The sequence below is a fragment of the Cyprinodon tularosa genome, unplaced genomic scaffold (assembly GCF_016077235.1).
Source record: "Cyprinodon tularosa strain WSP-4 unplaced genomic scaffold, ASM1607723v1 ctg863, whole genome shotgun sequence".
Taxonomy (NCBI): domain Eukaryota; kingdom Metazoa; phylum Chordata; class Actinopteri; order Cyprinodontiformes; family Cyprinodontidae; genus Cyprinodon; species Cyprinodon tularosa.
This window is the reverse complement of record NW_024039633.1, coordinates 107,499-129,916: the sequence shown is the minus strand read 5'-3', so window position 1 is coordinate 129,916 and position 22,418 is coordinate 107,499. Positions and strand designations below refer to the sequence as shown.

The 22,418-nt window shown below is 35.5% G+C and overlaps 1 protein-coding gene across 1 annotated transcript in view; it reads left to right on the top strand.

Annotated features, from left to right (window-relative positions):
- Nucleotides 1-22,418, top strand: part of itga11a (integrin, alpha 11a) — a 71,000-nt gene that overhangs the window by 28,111 nt on the left and 20,471 nt on the right. The window contains exons 5-17 of the mRNA XM_038273228.1: nt 114-228; nt 340-467; nt 1,379-1,527; nt 1,609-1,753; nt 2,392-2,557; nt 4,348-4,418; nt 6,410-6,554; nt 7,771-7,919; nt 11,491-11,634; nt 18,285-18,488; nt 20,121-20,251; nt 20,407-20,573; nt 22,165-22,304. Of these exons, the coding sequence (XP_038129156.1) occupies nt 114-228; nt 340-467; nt 1,379-1,527; nt 1,609-1,753; nt 2,392-2,557; nt 4,348-4,418; nt 6,410-6,554; nt 7,771-7,919; nt 11,491-11,634; nt 18,285-18,488; nt 20,121-20,251; nt 20,407-20,573; nt 22,165-22,304 (1,854 nt within the window). The remainder of the gene's footprint in view (nt 1-113; nt 229-339; nt 468-1,378; nt 1,528-1,608; nt 1,754-2,391; nt 2,558-4,347; nt 4,419-6,409; nt 6,555-7,770; nt 7,920-11,490; nt 11,635-18,284; nt 18,489-20,120; nt 20,252-20,406; nt 20,574-22,164; nt 22,305-22,418) is intronic.

The window sequence follows — 22,418 nt, the reverse complement described above, 5'->3', positions numbered from 1 at the left end:
AAAAAAAAAGGGGCAACAAGATGGCCTTTTGATTACATGGTCGTACTGCTGAGTTTCTTCTTAGAGGATATACTTAGTTGTTACTTGTATAAACACCTTCTTTTTCATTTCAGGCTTGTGGACCATTATGGTCATATGAATGTGGCAGTTCTTACTACAGTACTGGAATATGCTCCAAAGTTAATGCAAGCTTCAAGTTTTCCAGAACGATTATCCCTGCCTTTCAGAGTAAGTTTTTAAACATCTTTCTTGTCTGACAACCATCCCCCAATGGCTCTAAATCACAGCAGGGGATTATATTTGCATGCATGAACATATGTTTCTTTTTTTTTCTTTAAGGATGTGAAACCTTTATGGACATAGTCATTGTTCTCGATGGCTCCAACTCCATCTATCCCTGGTCTGAAGTGCAGAATTTTCTCATAAACATTCTGCAGAAGTTCCATGTTGGACCAGGTCAAATACAGGTGGGAAGAAACAGACAACAAAGATTAAAACTGAGATAGCCACTTAAACTAGAGCCACTAGTGTTGCATCTAATGCCTGCTTCTGATGATCAAACACATTTTACTATTAAATAAAACACACTGACTTTATACAAAACACAAGCATTCAAAAGAGGATACTAAAGTTATAGAATTGAACTTTTATTGATCTCACAATGGTGAAAATGTCTCTATGCATTTAACCCATTTCGTGGGGGAGCAGTGGGCTGCCATTGTGCAGTGCCCAGGGAGCAGTGTGGGGTTAATGGTCTTGCTCAGAGAGCCAGAGTGGCAGTCTGTGGGGTTCGAACCATGTACCTGCAACCTTCTCAGAGCACAAGCTCCGTGCTCTAACCACTATGCCAACACCCCCTCATAAGTGAAATTCATTTCAAACCAAACTGGCTCCTGACAAAAGCAATAGCCTCATAGGTTCTGCTACCTTTAGCAGAAATGACTTTATTGGGGAGGATTTTGACAAATTCTTCTTTTTTAGAATTGGGGATTAAAACTTTAATGTGGAAAATAAAGGGTTTGTTTCTTTGGTCAATGGTTGGTTGGTCGGTTTGGATTTCTTTCCCTGAAATTATTTTAATTTAAAACAAAGATCAATATTTCTTATTTAAAAAAAAAAACAGCATTTTTTTATTTATTCAGTTTATTTTTGATATTGAAACATGTTTCGGATCTTTTTCATTGGCTCAAAATCAATCAGATGAACCCCGAAAGGGTGTTAAACGATTATTCGTTTTTTTTAACCTCATAAATTGTATAAGAATCAATTTGTTTAATTTTTTGCTGATTTATAGAACCTATACCATTGATTCAGGATTATGTCACCCAGAATAAAATTCTTCAGTTATGTTTTTCTTACACCATTTCATTTTTTGCAGGTTGGGGTTGTCCAGTATGGTGAGAAAGTGGTGCATGAATTCAAACTCAGTGACTACAAATCAGTAGAGGAGGTGGTAAAAAGGGCTCGCAGCATTGATCAGCGGGGTGGAGAGGAGACCAACACGGCTCTTGGCATCAGTACAGCTCGGTGCAGCTTGCATATCAATAAGCAGATCTACTCAACTAGGTCTTTTTGGGCATTTAATTGAAAACATTTATCTTATTTCAGCTCACAAGCTTTCAAGCAAGGAGGTCGACGGGGGGCCAAGAAGGTAATGATAGTTATAACTGACGGAGAGTCACATGACAACGCAGATCTCCAACAGGCCATTGAGGACAGCGAGAAGGATGGCATTACTCGTTATGCCATTGCTGTGAGTCAACAACAGGAGTTTGCATTATAATTCAGCATACTTTTTTGGTAAAGTCCATCAAAATACTATTCAAAAGCCTCTCTAGGGCAAAATCAACAATGTTGTGGAATTATAGTTCAAGGCGTAAATTATCTCTCTTAGACCAATTGACTTAGTGGTGCAACAGTGCTGAGAGAGCTAATCGTATTCTAAAGTTTTTTTAAGGTAGATATGCTTTTTGTTACTATCTGAGCAAAACAAAAACTAGCATTAGTGGAGGAACACAGAGATACTATATATCTATCCTTCTATTTCATAAAGGTAATGATGTATTATCATACTAAAGATAGGGTTTTTATCAGACTTTGGAGTTAGCATTCAGATGTCTGTCTAATATTACATTCAGCTTATTCAAGTTCAGCAAAGAAATTAGAAAAACTAGTAACATTTGTTGGTAATGCTCAAAGTTGTCTGTATTTAATATAGATGCACTCTGCCAAAATATATGTATTTTTTATTTAAATAGGTTTAGACACGGGTAAACTTTTAAGGTTACACCTCGATAAAGAGAGGGTGTGCTCTTCAATTTAAGCAACATTGTAAATATGTCATGAGTCAAAAACCTAAAAATTGACATTTTGTCAATTCTTACCTTACAGGTGCTCGGCTACTACAACCGCAGAGGAATTAATCCTGAGGCCTTCCTAAATGAAATCAAATACATCGCCAGTGACCCCGATGACAAACACTTCTTTAATGTGACAGATGAGTCAGCTCTGAATGATATTGTCGATGCTCTTGGGGAGCGAATATTTAGCCTTGAAGGTTGGTAAAAAGCTAATTTTAAAAGCCAACTTTGTGCTTAAATGTGTTGCAGTTAATGTGTTGCAGAAAAATACTTAGCTGTTGAATTCAAAGAAAGATTTATTTTCTTGTAGAATTTCTGTGCATGAAATTCTTGAAAAATTTAGATTAAAACATACTAAACAATATTTCAAAGCTGTGTTAATATGATAGCTTTGTATACTTCTGACAGGTTGATTCACAAAGTTATGCATTTTTATTACCAAACACTTAAAACAAAGAGCTTTCATTTTTGATGAGAAGCTTGCAAGCTCAACATATATTTTTTTATTTGCTAGTCAGTTCAACTCTAGCTACATGTCATATTTGTTTTGTACATCTATGATGCTCTGTGGGCACTCAATATTGAGGAAATATTTTTCCTAGTCAAAGCTACAACTTTTATTGTAAGTATGAACACACTTCAAGCACAGATCTCACTGTTCTGACTCACAAAAATAAACTTTTTACTGCACCTATATCTATGATAGAGCATTAATCTAATAGTGAATGAAAATACAGTAAAAAATAAACAAAAAAAAAACAGCATGCAAGGTTTTTGTTTAATTTTTTCTTGTTTTTTTTACAGCAAAGAAACAATGTACTCCTGTTTTCTGTATATTTTCTACATGTAGAAGATAATTGCTTTGTTACACTAAGGTCAGTTAGCCTCATACATGGATAAGGCAGAATGATAAATGAAATTCTTTTAAAACTGGAATTAAATAGTTTTAAGGCTTTTTATTATTATTATTTCTATAAATAATGTAATTCTGTATATTGTTAGTTATCCTGCTGGACAGCAGGTAATTCTCAATGACAGTAAAGCCGACCTTAGGCAGCCAAAGTGGGATCTGCAGGGCTCAGCCACAGTAGTTTCACTTCCAAAGTTTAGGAAAAATAAGTGCTTTAACACTGACATTCCAAAAAGCACAGTATGAGAAGTGTCCTTAGCTGCATTTTGATATGCATACTGGTGGTGTTTAGTATTTCCCCTATCGAGTCCTCTAAAAACTGGAATAAACGGCAACAAAAGGAGAGGAGATGATTCTATACTGTTCAATGAGTCTGCTTCTAGAAAGTAAATGTGAGTCACTGAACTTCAGTGAATTTCTTTTATTACAAGTTATGACTTTTAAAATGTGCTGCAGAAATGACTGGTGCGCTTCAGAAAAGGAGGCATCATGAGGCATAAGCACTATTTGGAAATCTTAAAGAAACATGTTGAGACATGAGCCAGGAAATTAAAGCGTTGCCAATACTGGGTCCTCCAAATGTTAAAGGTCAATACAATGCCTGCTCTGAGTCCCACACAGATTTCATTCATCTATTCAGGAGGAAATGGCCTTACTTCCTGCAGAAAAATTGCAAAATCTGTGACCTAAGTCATACAGTTAAAAGGTTATTTAGTTGTATTAAATACCAGGAAAATGTAAGCAAACTTCTAAATAAAAAAAATAAAAAATTAGGCATTTAGCAAATAAAATAATATAGAAATAGAAAATATAAATTAAGTAGACAAATTAATATCTGACGGAAATAACAAAAAGGTATTGTTTTATAGATTGTTGTTAAAATTGTGGAGATAGGAGACTGAACTGTTCCTTTGTCCATTAAGACAAGATCTAAAATTTTTGACAAATAATCTATAAACTGTAAAAAGCTATAAAACACCAATGCTGTTGTTGAAAGTATTCCGCCTTAAAAATTGATGCTTTCTGTGACCGCGACACTTCAAAACACTTGTTGTTTACACAGTCTTATTTACACAGGAACCAGTAAGAACGGAACGGCGTTTGGCCTCCAGATGTCTCAGGCAGGTTTTTCTGCACACAACGTGGAGGTAAGTCTGTCTGATGCTACCCTGCTGTTTCACGCCATCTGTCAATGTGTAAACCAACACACATTGTCTCAATTTCTGTTGATTTGGAGCCCCTCCTCACAATGGGTCATTCATCACTTGTGTCCCTTCAGAGGAATTGCATGACTCCAGATGTTAAGGTTCACACTGATTTAGCAGCACCTGACAGGCAGACAGACTTTTTCCACTTCAACTATGCAGTAATGAGAAATGAGACGCTTTATATTCCCAAGGGAAACCTACTGGTGAAGGATCTCAACTGGATTCAGACAGTTTAGCCACAGAATGACCTGCTTTTCTTTAAATTTCCTAGAAGTTTTAGCTTGAATTTAAGTATTTAAGGGTGAAGGGTTGCAGGTGTGCTGGCTTTTCATGCAGGACAGCTGAAATAAGAAAGATACTTTATCTCTACTGTACCTGCTCCTCATTTTATTTTGTTACTCTTCTCTTTCTGGTCCCTTTCAACATATAACTTAATGCATTTGCTTTGTATCTGAGCCTATTTCCCATTGGATTTTATTAAGGGAAAAATTCATATATTAGACTTGGAATAAAATTATACAAGAGTTTGCAGCTGGGTGGCATGATGATTGGAAATTGTGTCCACGAAGCCAGATTCCAGAGATTCTCAACAACACCAGCCTGAGTGTTGAAAGTAGGATAACATTTTGGAAAGAACTTTTAAAAGAGAAAAGCAGTCCTCAGGGCCCAGATGGTTTTGCTGAGTGTAATTAGTGTCAACTTTGAATGAGGCTTATGTCATATACTTTGCAGATGTTTCATGCATCTACATACAGCCAGCCTTTTCTTACTGCAATTTCCTGCAGCTAATAACAAAAAAATATATAAGAAGACCCCCACTTTGCCACAGTATTAGTCCATTCTCTTCCTTTTAAATTATATATTTTAGCTTTTTATTAGCTGAGTGAGTATGTATTCTCACCAACTACTAAAGGTCACGTATGTAAAACTAGACAATTGGCCTTCTACTATACAAGAAACTGTTGCAGAAAGAGGTCACTCATTCTTGAGGCTAAACTGTTCTGGGATTTCAACCATTTACCATGGAGAGACCACTTTGCCATGACGACAACCGCACTGGCATAGCAGTGCTGTTAAAAAGTGACGTAGTGTAAGTGTGGCGAGCACGCGGTTCCATTTTTCAGGATGAAATCGCAAGTTCTCTCACACACATGCTCGATAGTGTATTGGCGACAATATGGTGAACAAGGAAAAAAAAATGAACTCATTATGCACAGAAACCCTATAATTATCATGTCAGATATACAAAGAATGGTGAACCATGGAACATAGAAGACCATTTACCTAATTCTCCTGCTATTTGCAGCTGAATGCGTTCACTGGTTACTTTCCTTTCTTTAAGTTAGGTTTAAGAAAAACAGATTAAGTCTTTAGGGCTGATTGTGGGCCATTTTATTGCCTTCTTTGCTCCTTTGGTTTGGGTCAATGCCAAGTTGAACACATTTTGTGGCTGTAAAATGAGATAATGAATTTGCGTGTCATCATAAAGAATCTAAAAGAATAAACAAAACATCATAACTTAAGCTGAGGTCAGGGGTCTAAAACAATAATTTTAGTAAATAGAAAAGCTGTAAAAAAAAAAAAAAAAAAAGAGACAGTTCTGTCTCAATTTCTGGGTTTATTTGCCATTGGCATTATGGAATAGCATAATAACACACAAATAGTTCTGTATCAGGTTAAGGATTCCCATCATAGATTTCTATTTAAAAGAAAGTATCGATGGTTCCACGCATCACCCTCCATCCCCATTTATATAAAAAAAATCTGAGACAGAGGGTCAAAAAAGAAATGGTCTCTTTTAAAAACTCAACTGTAATCTCCATATTGAAAATGGTGCTTGTATTTATCGCGCATGTCACACTTCATCTTAATGATGTGTCCCATTTTATTTGGGACACATCATTAAACCCTTTACTTGGTTCCACCTTCAGGATGGAATTCTGGTGGGTGCAGTTGGTGCTTATGACTGGAATGGAGCGGTGCTGAAGGAAACACGACAGGGGAAGGTGATCCCCCCAAAGTCATCCTACATGCAGGAGTTTCCTGAAGAGCTCAAAAACCATGGTGCATACTTAGGTAAGTTAAAGAAACACTGTAAGAAGATACAACATAAAAAAAAAATAAATAATAATAATTAAGGTGTAGTTTGACACGCAGGAAAAGCTAAGTATTTTCTTTAGTTGACTATTTGGATTCACAATTCCCATGATCATCAAGCTTCAGTTTTGTTCTTTTACTGGGGTTATTTATATTTTCCCCCATGGGATAAATTGTTTTTTTGCTTCTAATCCTCCAAGCCGCAGCTGTCCTTCAAAAAGTCTATCTTTTTCCTATTTTACTTATGTAGATACTTAATTCATTTCAGAAAAACAGATATGTGCTCTTACCATGACCAGATCAGTGGTCTAATGTCAATTCTAAACAGAGATATTAACAGCGCACTTTACAACTAAAAAATGGTCTTAGTCATATTAAATTCAAACATTAAATGTATTTTACTGAATAATTTAATTCCAGTCAGTAAAACCGATAAATCTAGGGACCCACTCCTTACTGAGTAGGCAAAATAAAAGACTTATTGTTTACAGGGAAAAAAAGAACACAGTAAAAACAAATAAAACAAAAGTACTGGTCCAGGATTACTTTTTATTGGAGTACACATAAATAATGACTAGAACAGTTTTATTACATTAGATTTATTGATTATTCTTTGCCATGTTTTAAAATACAGCAGAACACAGAACCATTTAGCCAGAAGTGTGTTTTTTAAATAGCAAATAGAAAACAAACAACACAGAGTGAGCGGAGGAAAGAGTTGCAAATAATTTTTTAAGGTAAGGTAGTCAAGGAGCTTAAGCCTATAGAAGCATACCTACAGAGACACCTTCAGATACTCATAGCTAAAGTAATAACTTTAAGCTATATCCATAATGAAGTTTTCATCTTTATCTAAAGATAAAGTGGCTTTCATAAAGTAGTAACTGTAAATGACTTATTCTCATACAAGAAAAACTCAAAAATCAAGCCTGCTAACAGTGGTGGAACAGAGAGTCAATAACTACTGAAAGGATCGCTTCTATTTTGCAGCATTTAAAGCTTTGTAATGTGTTTGTCTGATGCAGGAAACTGCTCTGAATACCAAAGAACTATGTGGGACATTCTTAACTATAAGCTTACATCTGTTGACTAATCATGTGCATTTTAAAAGATTAAGGGACATTTCTAATCTGGGAGTAAAGTATAGATAAATGTAAAGAATAAAGTGCATGTCTGGTTGTTCTTACATCCTCAGGATATACTGTAACATCTGTGGTGTCATCCAGAAATGGTCGCCTGCTAGTAGCAGGAGCTCCACGATTTAACCACACTGGCAAAGTCATTATCTTCACTTTGAAGAATACGGGGAACCTCACCATCCTGCACTCACTCAAGGGCCATCAGGTACAGCCGCCGCTTCCACTTTACTAATCTCAAACTTATCTAAAAAAGCTACCAAACAGCCTTTTTTTAACAAAATAGATAACAATTGTATGACGTGGAACCACCAATGTGAAAAATTAGGTTAGTTCGTTAAAAATATGCATTGTACTCTAAAATAGAATGCAGTTCGAAAATAAATGGAGTGTTTTAATTGGCTACAAGTTTAGCCAACCTAATTAGTTTAGTTTATATGCACTGCAGACGATCTATGAAGAATTAAAAATATTTCTTTAATTAAGTGTATTTAGCCTTAATTTGAGTAGATAAATCAGATGATGTGCTAATGGAATGAATATTTTTACTCCTTAAATAAAAAAAGTAGATAATATTCACTTGAAATAAGACAATGCAATTACTTTTTCTTATTTTAAATGTAAATTGTTTTATTCCATTGGCAAAGTGTCTCACTTAACTCCTCAATTCAAGAAAAAAATGCACTTATGTTTTAAAAAAAAAAGGCTTATTGAGATTTTATTTTTTTGCAGTGTGATGTCAAGTTAAGCCACTGTGAATAGATTAAGCTGGGTAAACTTAACCCTATTGCTTGTAACCAACTGAAGCCATATTTGAGTTAGAGCTGCATTCACTTTTTAAAGTTTGCCAGGATTTAAAACATTAATGGGGGAAAATGAAGGTTACAATTGGAAATAAATAGACACCAAAATGCAAAATATGTAAAATGCAGAAGACTTTCTCAGTGAAATTATAGAAGTCTATCCAATGTTTTTAGAGGAACATTTTTTTATTCCAAAATGCTTCTTTTTCTTTTCATTTTCCTTTATCTTATAGTTTCACTCTTTACAAGAAAAGCATGCACACTATATGTGCACAAATTGTTGGTTTTATATTGATTTATATTTCATGACCTACTTACACTACCAAAATAATAGGACCTCTTTGTTCTTTATGATATATTTACAATACTGTATTTAGAACCATAATGGATTTGGCTCGTATTTCTTGAATCTCAGACAAGAAATGTAGCCAGATATGAGGATGAGTCTTTTTTTCCCTCAGTTTAGAATTGTAGCTAAAATTTCATCTTCTATATGTTGCTTGGACAGTTTTAGAATAGTGTTTTTAGATGTATAAAAATGTTTTTGTGTATTTAGTCAAAAATACAAAAGCAGATATCATTTTAAGGCTGAAGTGTCAACAGAAAATAAGTTTAAATCCAGCACTGTTTTAAGTAAATCTGGCTATGTGTCAGTGGCTCTTGCCAGGCATCACTTCACAGATTGCAAGCCTGGAATGATCTTATTTCAGCTTACATTGTCACTTGTCAACAGCAAGTTATCCAGAGCAGCAGATGTTTTGTTCTGCTGAATTATTCTTTGATCTCATTGCTCTAAAGTATATGTATTTTTTTATAACTTTATAGCCAGATGTTTCATTTCTTTTTCAAAAGAAATAACATTTCTGTTATCCAAGTGTGTGATCTGATACTCTCTGTAAAACTTGTTAAGCCTTCAAAGCATTATTATTGTGACTGATTATTCTTACAATATTCAGGTTCAAAATGCACTCAAGCTCTTCACTAAATTAATGACATATTTACTGTAAAATGCTGTTCAAGGTAAGAAGCATTAAAATACATATCCTTGTAAAAAAAAAAAATGTGTACCTTTTAAACATTTTCTTATTCTTAAAGTTAAACCAAAAACTTAATTGCATTTATTGAGACTTTGGAAGATTAAAGTGACACAGAGTACTCCACTGTTGAGATGTAAAAGGAAAAGGATACACGAAAAACGAGTGTAAGCGATGTGTGACATTTTTGTACAGCCCTCTTCACTCTGATGCCTCTTAATAAAAGAGCATCAATTAACTTGACAGTTGCCTTTTGTATCTCTGCTTCTTTTCCTATGTTTGTTTCTTTGTCCTTGAACCCCACTGAGCCTGGTTCTGCTGGAGGTTTCTTCCTGTTAAAAGGGAGTTTTTCTCTCCACTGTCGCTAAAAGCAGGCTTAGTGTGAGGAATGGCCTTCGACTCAATGAGTCGATGCAGGAAACTTGGAATCAATTTGACTGTATGATCTGGTGAATTGTAAAGTGCTTTGAGATGATATGTGTTGTGAATTGGCGCTATAGAAATAAACTGAATTGAATTGATTTTAACCTTTGAAAGAAATTTAAACAGTTTGAGAATCAGTGACAACTATTCTTTGAAGGTCTCAGATTATTGTAAAAGAACAATAATGGCCACTAATGCCAAGCTGTAGTTGTAAAAAAAATGGTTCCAATTCTTCCCTATCTGATTACATAAAGGTTAGAAAAATATATATATTAAAAGAAAAGCACACATCATCATGAGTCGAAAAAAACACTAGACAGGCCAGAGAAGATCCTAGATATGTTATTCTTTATAACATTATCCCAATTATCCCCACTTATTTTTCTTGGATCAGTGTTAATATTTACCTATTTGTTCTTAGTTCACTTACCTATGTGTTAATTAGTCTTTCTGTCTCAGTCGACCCACTGTCATTCTTCCAATGCTGTTTCACACATCTTCTAGTTGGTTTCTCATTGTATTTAAACTATGTTTTTTTCATTGTTTGTCATTGGATTTCCCTTTAGACTGTCTGATACTCTGTAGTCCATAGCTGGGAGAAGGAAAGAAAGGTTCCCCCGATTTAATTTTTGAAGAACTTTGTTACCATTGTGTCTATGCTCTTGGGTCCTCTTCAAACCTCGACACATTACCCAATATTCAAACATCTGATAAAGTGTGACACAGCAGTAAATTCAGTAAGGCTTGTTTGCCCAGGAAACTGTCAGGAAAAGCATGCATTGCCTTACTGACAGAGGCTACAAAAAGGGGCATTGACCGTAGTCAGCAGTTGCAAGGAACCCAAACCAGCATGTGTACTCCGCAATGCAGAAAGGATGCATATGCGCAGGAATGATTCTGCATGAAGGACGTTTGGCCGGCTGTTGCGGCGGCTATCAGATCAAGCTCCTCAATTTCCAGAGTCAGAGTCAACAGTAAAAGTCAGGCACTATAGGAAAGAGTTCTGGAAAGTGTCAGAATGAAACCAGCCAAACAACCTGCACAACTTGACTAGTCGTCAACAGAATAGAAAAAACAAATATACAAGGAAACAGAGGGACTAGTAAAGGAAAAGTATTGATATTTATGCAAAGAGGTAATGAGTTTTGCACTAGAACCATCGGAAAGAAGGCGAACCAATGTGAACCTCTGTTCTTGCAAAGAACGTTTCTGCTGCCCAAACCAAAGCTGAGGTCGCTACAGCATCAGAGTCAATCATTTTCTGCTGCACCCCGCACTGGTTCAGGGGTGCAACCAGAGGTTGGTCAGTGTGAGCTTAGGTGCGAAGATTCACAGCTTGGACATAATAACTATTAACAAGAGAACTGTATCTTATATGCTCAAGAAACCTGTCTATAATGAAAGAGTGAAAACAAGAAACACCTTGTTCAGAGCTTTAAGAATACTTAAATGTTGTCACTTATCCACATGTTCCAGGCAGTAATATGTAATAGACCATGTATTCATGTCTCTGTTTCAGATCGGCTCCTACTATGGTAGTGAGATTGCACCTCTGGATATCGATGGAGATGGCATAACTGACAACCTTTTGGTGGCAGCACCAATGTTTTTCAGTGCAGGCTTGGAGAAAGGGAAGGTCTACATCTACAGAGTAACTGAACTGGTGGGTAATCTTTTTTAATAAACAGATGCAGAACACAGAATGGTTTTAATTAGGCTTGGACCAATCAGCCCAATTTTACACAGCTGGGTCAACACCTGTTCAAATCCAGATGTTCCCACTTTTATTTCAAACACACAACTAGAAATGTCCCGTTACAAAAACCTACTGGCATTCTCAGAGTTTGACACATGACCTTTTCCTGATCAAATGAGAAAACCTCATCATGCCAGCATTCAGACTTTATAAGAGATGCAGAATGAACTCAGAAGGAAAGTATTCTATCCCTTCTAAACCCAGCTCTTTAAAGGAAAGAAACTTCTTTTTATTCCAGGTCTGTCTCACTTGTTCGGAAAATTAATGTCCTCAGCTGGTTTAAATTCACAGAGCAGGCATAGATGAGCTTTTTAAATGTCTGCCGTGGCCAAAACCACATCACAGGTGGTAGCATCATCTTCCAAACAAAACATAAACACATCTTAGCAATGCATCTCATCATTAGGACAGAATTGCCACATGTTCAGGGCAGTTAATAATAATAATGAGGTTTATTCAGGTGTTGTTAAAGATGCAGCTTTGTGGTTTGGTTCTGGAAAACCACTTATACATCTCTGTGGTCCTACTAAATATTTGAGAAGGGGTTTGTTATTTTGAGGTTAACATTTTTTGTAAAAAAAAAAAAAAAAAAAAAAAAATAGATAAATACTGATGCACCAAGCAGATCAACTCTGCATTATAAACATGTTACCTTCTAATGACTAAACTTTTTTAAGATTTCTATATTTTGCATATTTATGTATCTAAAAAAAGCTTTAGGCTTTCTTACTCTCAGGTAAATTATGGTTATGTAAGACTATTTAGTCACACAAAAACGCATATACTTAATTCTCTAAAAAACAAATCTAGACAGAATTGTTTCCCAAGTTTGTAAAACTTTTATAAACTAAATAAAAATAAGCAAGCAAAGGTTAATTTGAACAAAACAAACAGCTACTACCTTGTAAAAAGGGGTATGCAGGTGGATCTTACTAAATTAGAAGGCAATTAATGTCAGTCATTTACTTAATGAAGATAAACTCTTGTCTTTGTTTTAGATGGATCAGAGAAAGACATATATATTTAACGTTCATCACTTTAATTCATTTAAATGATTGAAATTGTAAAAAGACTAACAGATTAAAAGTTGAAACTATTTATTATGGCCAAAAAGAGCACAGGGAAGATTGCACAGTTCATCATCAAAAATATACTGGAAAAGGAGAGCTTGACTCCATCAATCTTGCAGACAGAAGGAAGCATGAAGTTTAATCCATTTCAGTTTATTCATAAAGCACTAATTCACAACACACAGTATGTCATTTGAAGACCCTTTACAGAGACAATTCAACCAGATCATCCAGTCAGATTGTTTCAAAGTTTTCTATCTAAAGAAAAACAACTGATTTCATTGACTGACTGACTTGACAGTAATCCCTCCAATCGAGCATACATGTAACAACAGTGGGGAGGAAAACTCCCTTTTAACAAGAAGAAACCTGCGGCAAAGCCAGACTGGGGTTCAAGGAGACAGAGGCAGACATACAGAAAGAAACAGAGATACAAAAGGTAATTGTAAACAAGCCCCAGATATGGCCCCATCTAGGAAACAAAGCCAGGCAGATGGGTCTGAGACATTTCCCATGTCAGAGGATGAAAGAGAGCACAAATGTTTAGTCACAGTAAGAGAAACAGGACTACACTGAAAAACACGTCAAGCTCCAACATATATAAACAAAGGTGTTGATGGCAGCAGCACAGCTGATATTTCTCTCCAGGATGGAGTCACAGCCAAACAGGAACAGACCAGATTAAGGTACTATGAGAAAAAGCAGAGAGAGCAGATTTTTATTCAGGATTCAACAAACAAATACCTGAGAATGGGAGAATAGAGATAGAATGGAAAAGAATGATGAAAAGTGGTTCCTATGTCTTCCAGCAGTCTAAGCCTATAGCAGCATAACTGCAGAGAAAGCTCAGGATAACACAAGCCAGTCTAACTATAAGCTTTATCATAAAGTAATGTTTTAAGTCTTGCCTTAAACGTAAACAGGGTAGAATAAATTGGTAGTTGGTTCCACTGACGAAGAGCCTGATAACTAAATTATTTGACTCCCATTCTACTTTTAGAAATTCTCTGAACCAAGAACCAAGAAGTGTGATAAAATATCCTGGTAGATGGTAGTGTTGACTGTGGCCTTCGAAAGACACAGATGACCTATTTGAATTCTGTGCTTCTCTACTTTTCCAGACTCTGGAACCTTGAATCCAAATTAATTGTGAATTTCAATTTAATAATATTAGATATATTATCATGTAACAACACTCCACCATCTTTTCTCTCCAACAAAGGCATTTCTGACATTGTCTCTAATTTAGGAGTGGCTCAATTCAAATATATATACCGGTTTAATGAACTTACGAGCTACTGTACCAAAATGCCTCCACTGAAATAAAATAAACTCTTGAATAATTAAGAAGGAGCACCTGTACATTTACTACACATATAGGGATAAGCTGAAGGGTGTTCTAGAGTAAAGTTTTTACTTTTAAATTAAAAAATATATATATAATTGCATACTTTTTAAATAATAAGTGCCTGATATTGTATGTTTCTGTGCTTCTTTGTTTCTTTCCTACCACACATGATCTAAATGATTTAATTATCTCCTGAGTTTGTCAGTCATATTTAGTTCAGAGTAAATAAGGTGTGTTTGAGTAGTAACATCATGAAGCCTATTGAAGTTTTCCTTTAAAAACTATTAAGTTGCTGTAGAGCAAATTAGATTTAAAGACAGGTACAGCACATTATGATCAGTTTTAACCACACCTTACGAGATTCATTCAAAAAATATTTTAAAATCTGACAGCTGATTAAAAAACATAAATTTCTCTGCTTTTTACTGTCTGACATCAATACAGTTGTGGACTGGTCACGACATCTTGATGCCTCCTCACTAACCGTCTGTTTTCAATTTAAGGATTATGTTTGCATTTCCCTGCTTCCTAATAAATCTCCCATCTTGTCACATATGCTCACATCAGGTAGCTGAGAAATAGAAGCCACCGATTTAAATCAACTCCAGTTACATTCGCACAACTGAAAAAACAAGTGAGCTCATGTTTAATCTGGCAGCCCTGCGTTTTATTACTGTCTGACTGTTTGATGCCAAATGGAGCAATGATATGGATGAATACTAATGGACTCTGGTGCCATTTTCTTAGACTTTAGTCTAAAAAATTTTCCAGAAGTTTAGTTTCCTCTAAAGTCACGGTTATCTTCCATTTGGCTTAGCACTCTCTAAGAATAGGACTTCAAATAAATATCCCTAACTATAATGCATTCTTTGGTCCTTTCAGAACCCGGAGGTAAAATTCTTTAGTTTTTAGTGCCAGATGTTTCAGTTCAAAGAAAAGGAAAACAAAGAGTCATGTGAAAAACACAGATGTTAATCCAAACTTAGTCTTCTATGTGATTAGATAGAAGGATGACAAAAAGAAATACATGTGCTACACTTCGTGTATCATCTGAGGATGGTTTGAAGATAACTGATAAAATGAACCCTGATGGATGTAAAGCTTTATGCCTTACATCCATCAGGGTTCATTTTGTCAGTATAACTTTTTGTTCTTGTATAAAGAGTTTAAATGTAAAGGTGAATTGTTTTCTGACAACTCAATCAGCGTTTGAATCAGAAACAAAAGGCTTGCCAGATGAAATATGCATTTCCATTATATAGGAAGCAGGGCAAGGACATACTTTCCTGTAGAAAAAAATCCCACAAAAGTAAATAAACTATTTTGAATCATCCTTTTTTTTGCATTGGTACCACAAGAAGTAGAGCTTTTACATTGGACAATTATTTTTGCTCACTTTTTTAAAGTTTTTCATATTTTTTTATATGTCCTTGGTGAATTTTTCTGATAAAATCCTCATCCCAAAGTTCCTAAAAACCTTAAAGTGATGTGTACATAGAAGACAACTGTAATTATAGTTGGCATGTGAATAAGGAGTCTAAAATATTGTAGTCCAGGGGCCAACATTGACCGACTGTAAATCCCTTACTATGTGTTAATAACTCACTTCTCATATTTGTCAAATGTGGAAAACACAACCACTTGTGCAACAAAGAAAATAAAATTAGGTCTATAATCAAGGTATATACCCAGTAACATGCCATGATACTCAATGTGGACTCACTTGTTTAGCAGTTACAGTGCAGCAAATAGAAACATTTGGAACCAGGATTAAAAAAATAAAAATAAATAAAACGTGAAAATAATGTTAAATCACCTCTAGCCATCTTAGGTGAGCAACCATCAGCTGTTGGCAGGTTCAACTGGCATCATAGGAGCAAGGGGCACAATTCCTTTACTCCTATATACTGCATCCCTTCTCATTTTGGGGCAAAGTCTTTAGTCTGTCATATATGGTTCCTTATTCAATAAACAGAAGGTAAGAGTAAACCTTCAGCTCCTTCTAGAGGAGAACTGCAATGGGTACATGCAGCAAAAGCTATCCAGGCACACCCTATAAAGTCTCAGTTTAAACAATAAATCACCCACAATGGTGGGGAAACACAGCAAAAACCCGGAAGCAAACAAGTCCATTCAAGCAAAAGTACAATGCAAACTAAAACAATTTTTTGAGATGCAACAAAAACATGAACATAGCAAATGGTGAGATTAGCAAATTGTGCATGTTTAAGTAAACCACAACTTAATCCTAAACACTTTCTTGCTTAATTTGTACTGATTTTAAACCGTGTTGGTATACATACATATATTAGTTCATTTTTAATATAAGATGTCATGATCATGTTAGATTTAAACTCCCTTTCCATTGAATTGTTCTTTTTGAAAGTTAAATGTAGAGAGATCAAGAAAATATTTTTTAAATGATAAAAAAAAAAAGCATTTTGAAGCTGGAGAAGTTTCGTTAAAATGATCCCTGACTGCAAAATTTCTGCGCCATCTAAGAATACAGTAGTTGTGTTAAAACAACAAAAGAGATTTACCTTTTTATCATTTAAAATTACACTGTTAATCATCAGCATTACTCTTCTACAGTAGTCCTAAATTATTTGTCCTTGTTCTTGTCATTTAAAGGTTGTTTTCACTCAAATTAATTTAACTTCTTTAGTTGAAGTTAAGTAAAGGTTAATTAATATGTTGAATTTAAGTGATATTACTTTAGAGTAATGGTAGATTTTCCACGCTCAGAAGTATTCAAATTCAGTAAACAGGCAGAATCCAGCAGGAGTCCAAAGACAGGTCAGGCAAACAGATCAGACAGGAAAGGGCAGAGTCAGTGGCTGAGAGGCAGAACAGGTCAGGATCAGGTAATCAGAAACTCTAAGATTACTCTGAAACACTCACCACTGGCTCGAGAATAATCTGGTCTGATGACTGGTTAGTGGGCAGGTTATATAGAAGCAGGAGCAGGTGGATCAGATGAACGGCAATGAGAAACAGGACAGAGTTAGACGGGTGAAATTTAATCACTAAGCTAGTCATCAGTGCCAAGATCATGACAGTAGATATCTCATATGCCTTATTTTTCCTTTTTGACAATATTACACTTATCACCCTTGTATTTATCAGCATTGTCCACTTATTTTTGGCCAAGTCATTTTACTGCATGATGCCAAAAAAGAGGGGGAAAAATGAAATGAAGAGGTTGAGAGCATGTTTCTGTCCAGCTTGCAGTGCTAGTTTGTATTTTTACAAAAAAAAAATATCAAAATTCCATTTTAGTTCACTTAAAATCACTGATGTTGTAAACTTCCTTCAGAGTCTGATACAACCAAGTGTGGTTTGATGCTAAGGATCATATTCTGCTTGGAAATCCTGTTTTTCATGTGTTTGCAATTAGTTTCTTTTAGCATCAGTTTTAGCAGCCCAGTCTCTGAACAAAGCTGAAAGTTGCTTTGTTCAGCAATATTACACACTCTGGCATGATGTCTGAAACTGTTCTGTAATCTTTAACCAGACATCAAAAAGACTTGGAGGTGATAAGCTGCCCTCATAATTATAGACTACTGAATATTTGCAACATGTGTGGAATGTGAAAGTCCATTCCGCATAGGCACCATATCATATCGTAGACAGAGTTTAAAGGATCTTATGGTATGACGTGTGCAGAACAATACTTTAGAACATCTACAGAGAGCTTCAATAAATTACAGCTTAAAATGACCTGCCAAGTGACAGACTTTGATGTTCCTCATCAGAATACTTTACAAAGCAATGATCTTTCTAGTCTGATGGGAAATGCTCTTGAAACATTAGGCAGGACACTTTACCTTCATGTTCAGGGATGTTTGAGTCAAATTAATTTATCCAATGTCCAAGACATATCTGGCTCCTCTTAGGTTATGTAGCCACATTTCTGAAACTGTCAAACAATAAACACTACTGGACACCGGATTTAACTAATAGTAAATATTGAGAAATATCCTTATATTTAGAACTTTCTGATGTGCTATTGAGAGGATGTGTAGGTGCTTTCAGGTATTTAAAAAACAAATTATGTGTGATTAAAGCTTTCCTAAAACATTACAGGAGTGTAGATGATTGTATTGTTTGATACATGAACCTTTCTTTTCTTTGGTTAGAATCGTTTCATCCCAGAAGGAGCATTGGAAATCCACAACGGTGGCCAGAACGCTCGCTTTGGGTCCTCCCTCGCTCCTGTCCCTGACCTCAATGGTGATGGCTTTAACGACTTGGTGGTGGGAGCTCCGCTGGAAGATGACCACAAAGGGGCTATTTATGTTTTTTTTAGCCAGCACAACAGAATACTACGGAAATATAAACAGGTAGGACATTGCTAGAACGGTTCCATTTAAATATAAGATGACTTCTCAACTTTTTCTGTCTTCAACCTCTAAGTGTCAAAACAATTGCTCAAACCAAAAATGTTTTTTGTAAATTGATTCCTTAATGTTATAACTTATAGTAGTTTGCTTTTTGACCTGTAAAATATGTGCAATGTTATATAGATCCTTATTACCATTATGTACCATAATTGGAAACTACAAAACTAAGAAGTACTTATTAAACGAGGGATGTGTCGCATAATCTGAATATTTTTTAAACATTTACAAAAAAAATGTAATGCTGCTACAAAACTGGCACAAAATTCAGCCTTTTATGTTAATTGTTTTGAAGCTGTTTAACAAAAGCCGAATGGAGCAGTTCAGGCTTAATACCTACTAATAGACAGTACCTTCATTTCTCACAGATAATCTCTAAACATTTTCAGTTTAAGCTGTTTAAGCCAGCCTAAACAAATGGGTTTCACCTGGACAATAACATCACAGAACCAACATTCAAATCTAAACTAAACATGTTAAAGCAGTTAAAGCAAAATACAATGTTTGTTACAGTAATATTTAAGTCACACTATTATGTTTATGCTTTGCTTCTCAAGGCCTTAAAAAGGGATTATTGTCTGAAGAAAATAATGTCCTTTGCTTTTTAACATGCATGTCTGCTAGTGAGCCAATCATAATGTGACCTCTGACTAGATTGTGTTTTTTATATTGATCTGTTAAAAAAGGTTTTTGGAATAAACATTAGAACTTAAGAGACAGAACCTACATCAGTCATTTGCTTCACAGCCACAAGATTTGTACCATTAAGCAATAACATTGCTGAATGTCATGCTGCACTAAGCAGCAGAGACCGTCTTCACTGATAAAGACTAAAAGATGCTAGATCCTTGGAGAGGTAATGACTTACTTCACGCTTATTCTAAAAAATCCTTTTCCCTCTAAGAAGCAGTCCAAGAAATTTAGACAAACCTAATGAAAAGACAATTACATCATGAAATAAATCGGTTCTACTCTATCCTTTAGTTTCCATGATGAATTGCACAGATTTTTATGAAAAACTGAATTATGTTTTGTCGCAATAGAAAGCATTTCTATTTTAAGAGCGTGCTTTGATTCTAGAGAGGTATCTTTATGTGTGTTGGATATTAAAATAAACAGACTATACGCTACAAGTTACATGAGTGGTACATTATGACTAGTGTTCTTTTATTTATATTTTATTTTATTTTTTATCTCAATAAAACTTCTCAAGTATCAAACAGAGTTATGACAGTTAGTATAAATAGAATTTTTTTATTAATTAGAAAATCCAGCATAACAAAAAGGTAACTATTGTAGAAGCAAGCAACGGTATTTCCTGAACAAGATAAATGTTAAATGTTTTTCAATACATATCTTAAAGAAGTCACGTTATTTGTAACTACCCACTCATGCTAAACTAGAATTATGACCAGATGGTTACATAGCTGAAATATTGTAAATAATGTTACAGGAATTTATGTTATTATTACTTCAAACAGTAAAAGAATGAAGTTCATGTTGTTCATTTATCCTCTTTCATGTTAACTGGTCTTGAGATAATTCTGCAAACTTTATCTTTTGTCCGTCCTCCAGAGAATAGCAGCCGTAGATTTGGCTGCAGGCCTGCAGTATTTTGGCCGCAGTATTCATGGCACCATGGATATGAATGATGATGGTTTAGTGGACCTGGCAGTGGGTTCCCTCGGTGCTGCTGTTCTCCTCTGGTCAGTATCTGAAATAATTGTTTGCAACTTTGCAGAGCATGATGACAGCAGAAGCATTAGTGAACTTTATTAAAGAAGTCTGGTTTGCAGAAACATGGATTACAGTTATGGCCTCTGAATTGGCCTCATCTGTCCCATCCTTTTCCCCCTCATAGGTCAAAGAGCGTCGTAAGGATATATACTAATGTCAGGTTTGAACCCAGTAAGGTTAACATCTTTATGAAAGACTGTCAGCGTGGAGGCAAAGATGTGACTTGCATGTCAGCTATTGTGTGCTTCAACATCACTGCCAGGACGGCCGTTCCTCCCACACAGGAAATTGGTAAGCCAGCAAAAACAATCTGCAGGAATAGCTTCAGCAGAGTTTCCAACATCTTACTTCTTTCCATTTGTATCAACTGTAGGCTAATTGATAACCCATCTTATCTTATATTTATTTACTTGTTGTACCTAAGAAGGTCAGACACTCATAAGTGAGTTAAAGAGTGGTGTTTGGATACATAATCTCTGACCTAAAACAATTACTAGCTTTTGGTTTTGAATAAGGACCAATAAATGTATTTTAGTTTCAAATGTAAATATGACTTTATTGAAATTAGAAAAAAATATATAATCCATCCGTCCATCTTCTTCCACTTATCCGGGGTTGGGTCGCGGGGGTAGCAGCTTCAGAAGGGAGGCAAAGACGTCCCTCTCCCCAGCCACTTGGGCTATCTCCTCCGGGGGAATCCCAAGGCGCTCCCAGGCTAGCCAAGAAACATAGTCCCTCCAGCGTGTCCTGGGTCTCCCCCTGGGTCTCCTCCCGGTGGGGCGTGCTGGGAACCCCTCACCAGGGAGACGTCCTTTGGCATTCTGCTGTATTTATAATATAGGATCCAAAATACAGCTGCATTCTGCATGCAGATAACTCTAAAAAATGTAATGGTTGTTCAATGCAGAGAAAAAGTCTTCTTCACACTTTAATAGATTCTAATCTCTGATTCTTCTCTCCAAAAAACAATAGCTTCTGCCTCTAACACTGCTACATTTGCACTATTCTGCCAGAATCAGATGTTGCTTTAATGGTGTAAAAAGCTGCATCTTTAAGAAACAGGGGCACTTACTGGCAAAATAAGTTTGTTGGACCATCAAAGTTTAAACCAATGTTTACCCACATGAAATAGTATTTCTGTGTTTGTTTAAAAAGCAGTAACTTCCGTTATGCCTGACTATGATTTAGGGAATGTGTTCAGTTGACTCTTTGACCCTGAACCATTTTTATTGGATTAGTTTGCCATGCCAGAACAGAAAAGAGGAAGGGAGGGGAGTTACCTTCTCCTTTATGCTGGAAGATGCAGAATACATTTATTTGATTTTTCCTTTATCATGTCAGCCAAGTATTGCATGACAGATGTTCTGATAAACATCAAGTTCCTGTGGCCTGACCATTTTTTCTTTGGTATCAATCAAATCAAATTTCTTCATATGAATTTACAACAATTCTGGACATTTTATTTAAGAGGGAGACTCAGAAGTGTAATTTATTTTTTAAAGGAATCTATCTCCAAAGCCCTTAAACCTTTTGAGTTTCAGGACTAAAAAAAACACAACTGCATATTAATATATTTCCCTGTCTTCTCAACAACTGTCTTGTTGACCTCAAACATAATGCATGTATGATTATTTAATAGTTTGTTTGTTTTTTGCTCATTTTATGACAGTTTAAAAACCATAACTAAATAACTAAATAAACTCTTAATGTAAAACTTTTTTTTGAGGCTACCGAGTTTGGAATCTTCTATAGGTTGGTCCCGCATTCATGAAGTGTTTTAAGACAAGAGAATGTTTTAATTGCACTACTGTGATTTTTAATCTAAGAATCAAATGTTTCTTTCAGAAAAAATCATTCCTAATCCTGTTTTTGGGCCCAATAGGGATCAGGTATAATGTCTCCATTTTGGAGAGACGTTTCAATCCTCGGGCCATATTGGATCAACCAAACAAGATGCAACCTCAAAACCTGACGCTCTCTCCTGGTGAAGAGGCCTGTGAATACATCTACTTCCATGTCATGGTGAGGCCCATAATCTGGGAAAAGTCAAAGTCACAAGGTCAAAACTGTCATTATCATCAAATTAATGTGTATTTAGTTTTTTCATTTGTCAAAATTACATGTAAAAAATAGATT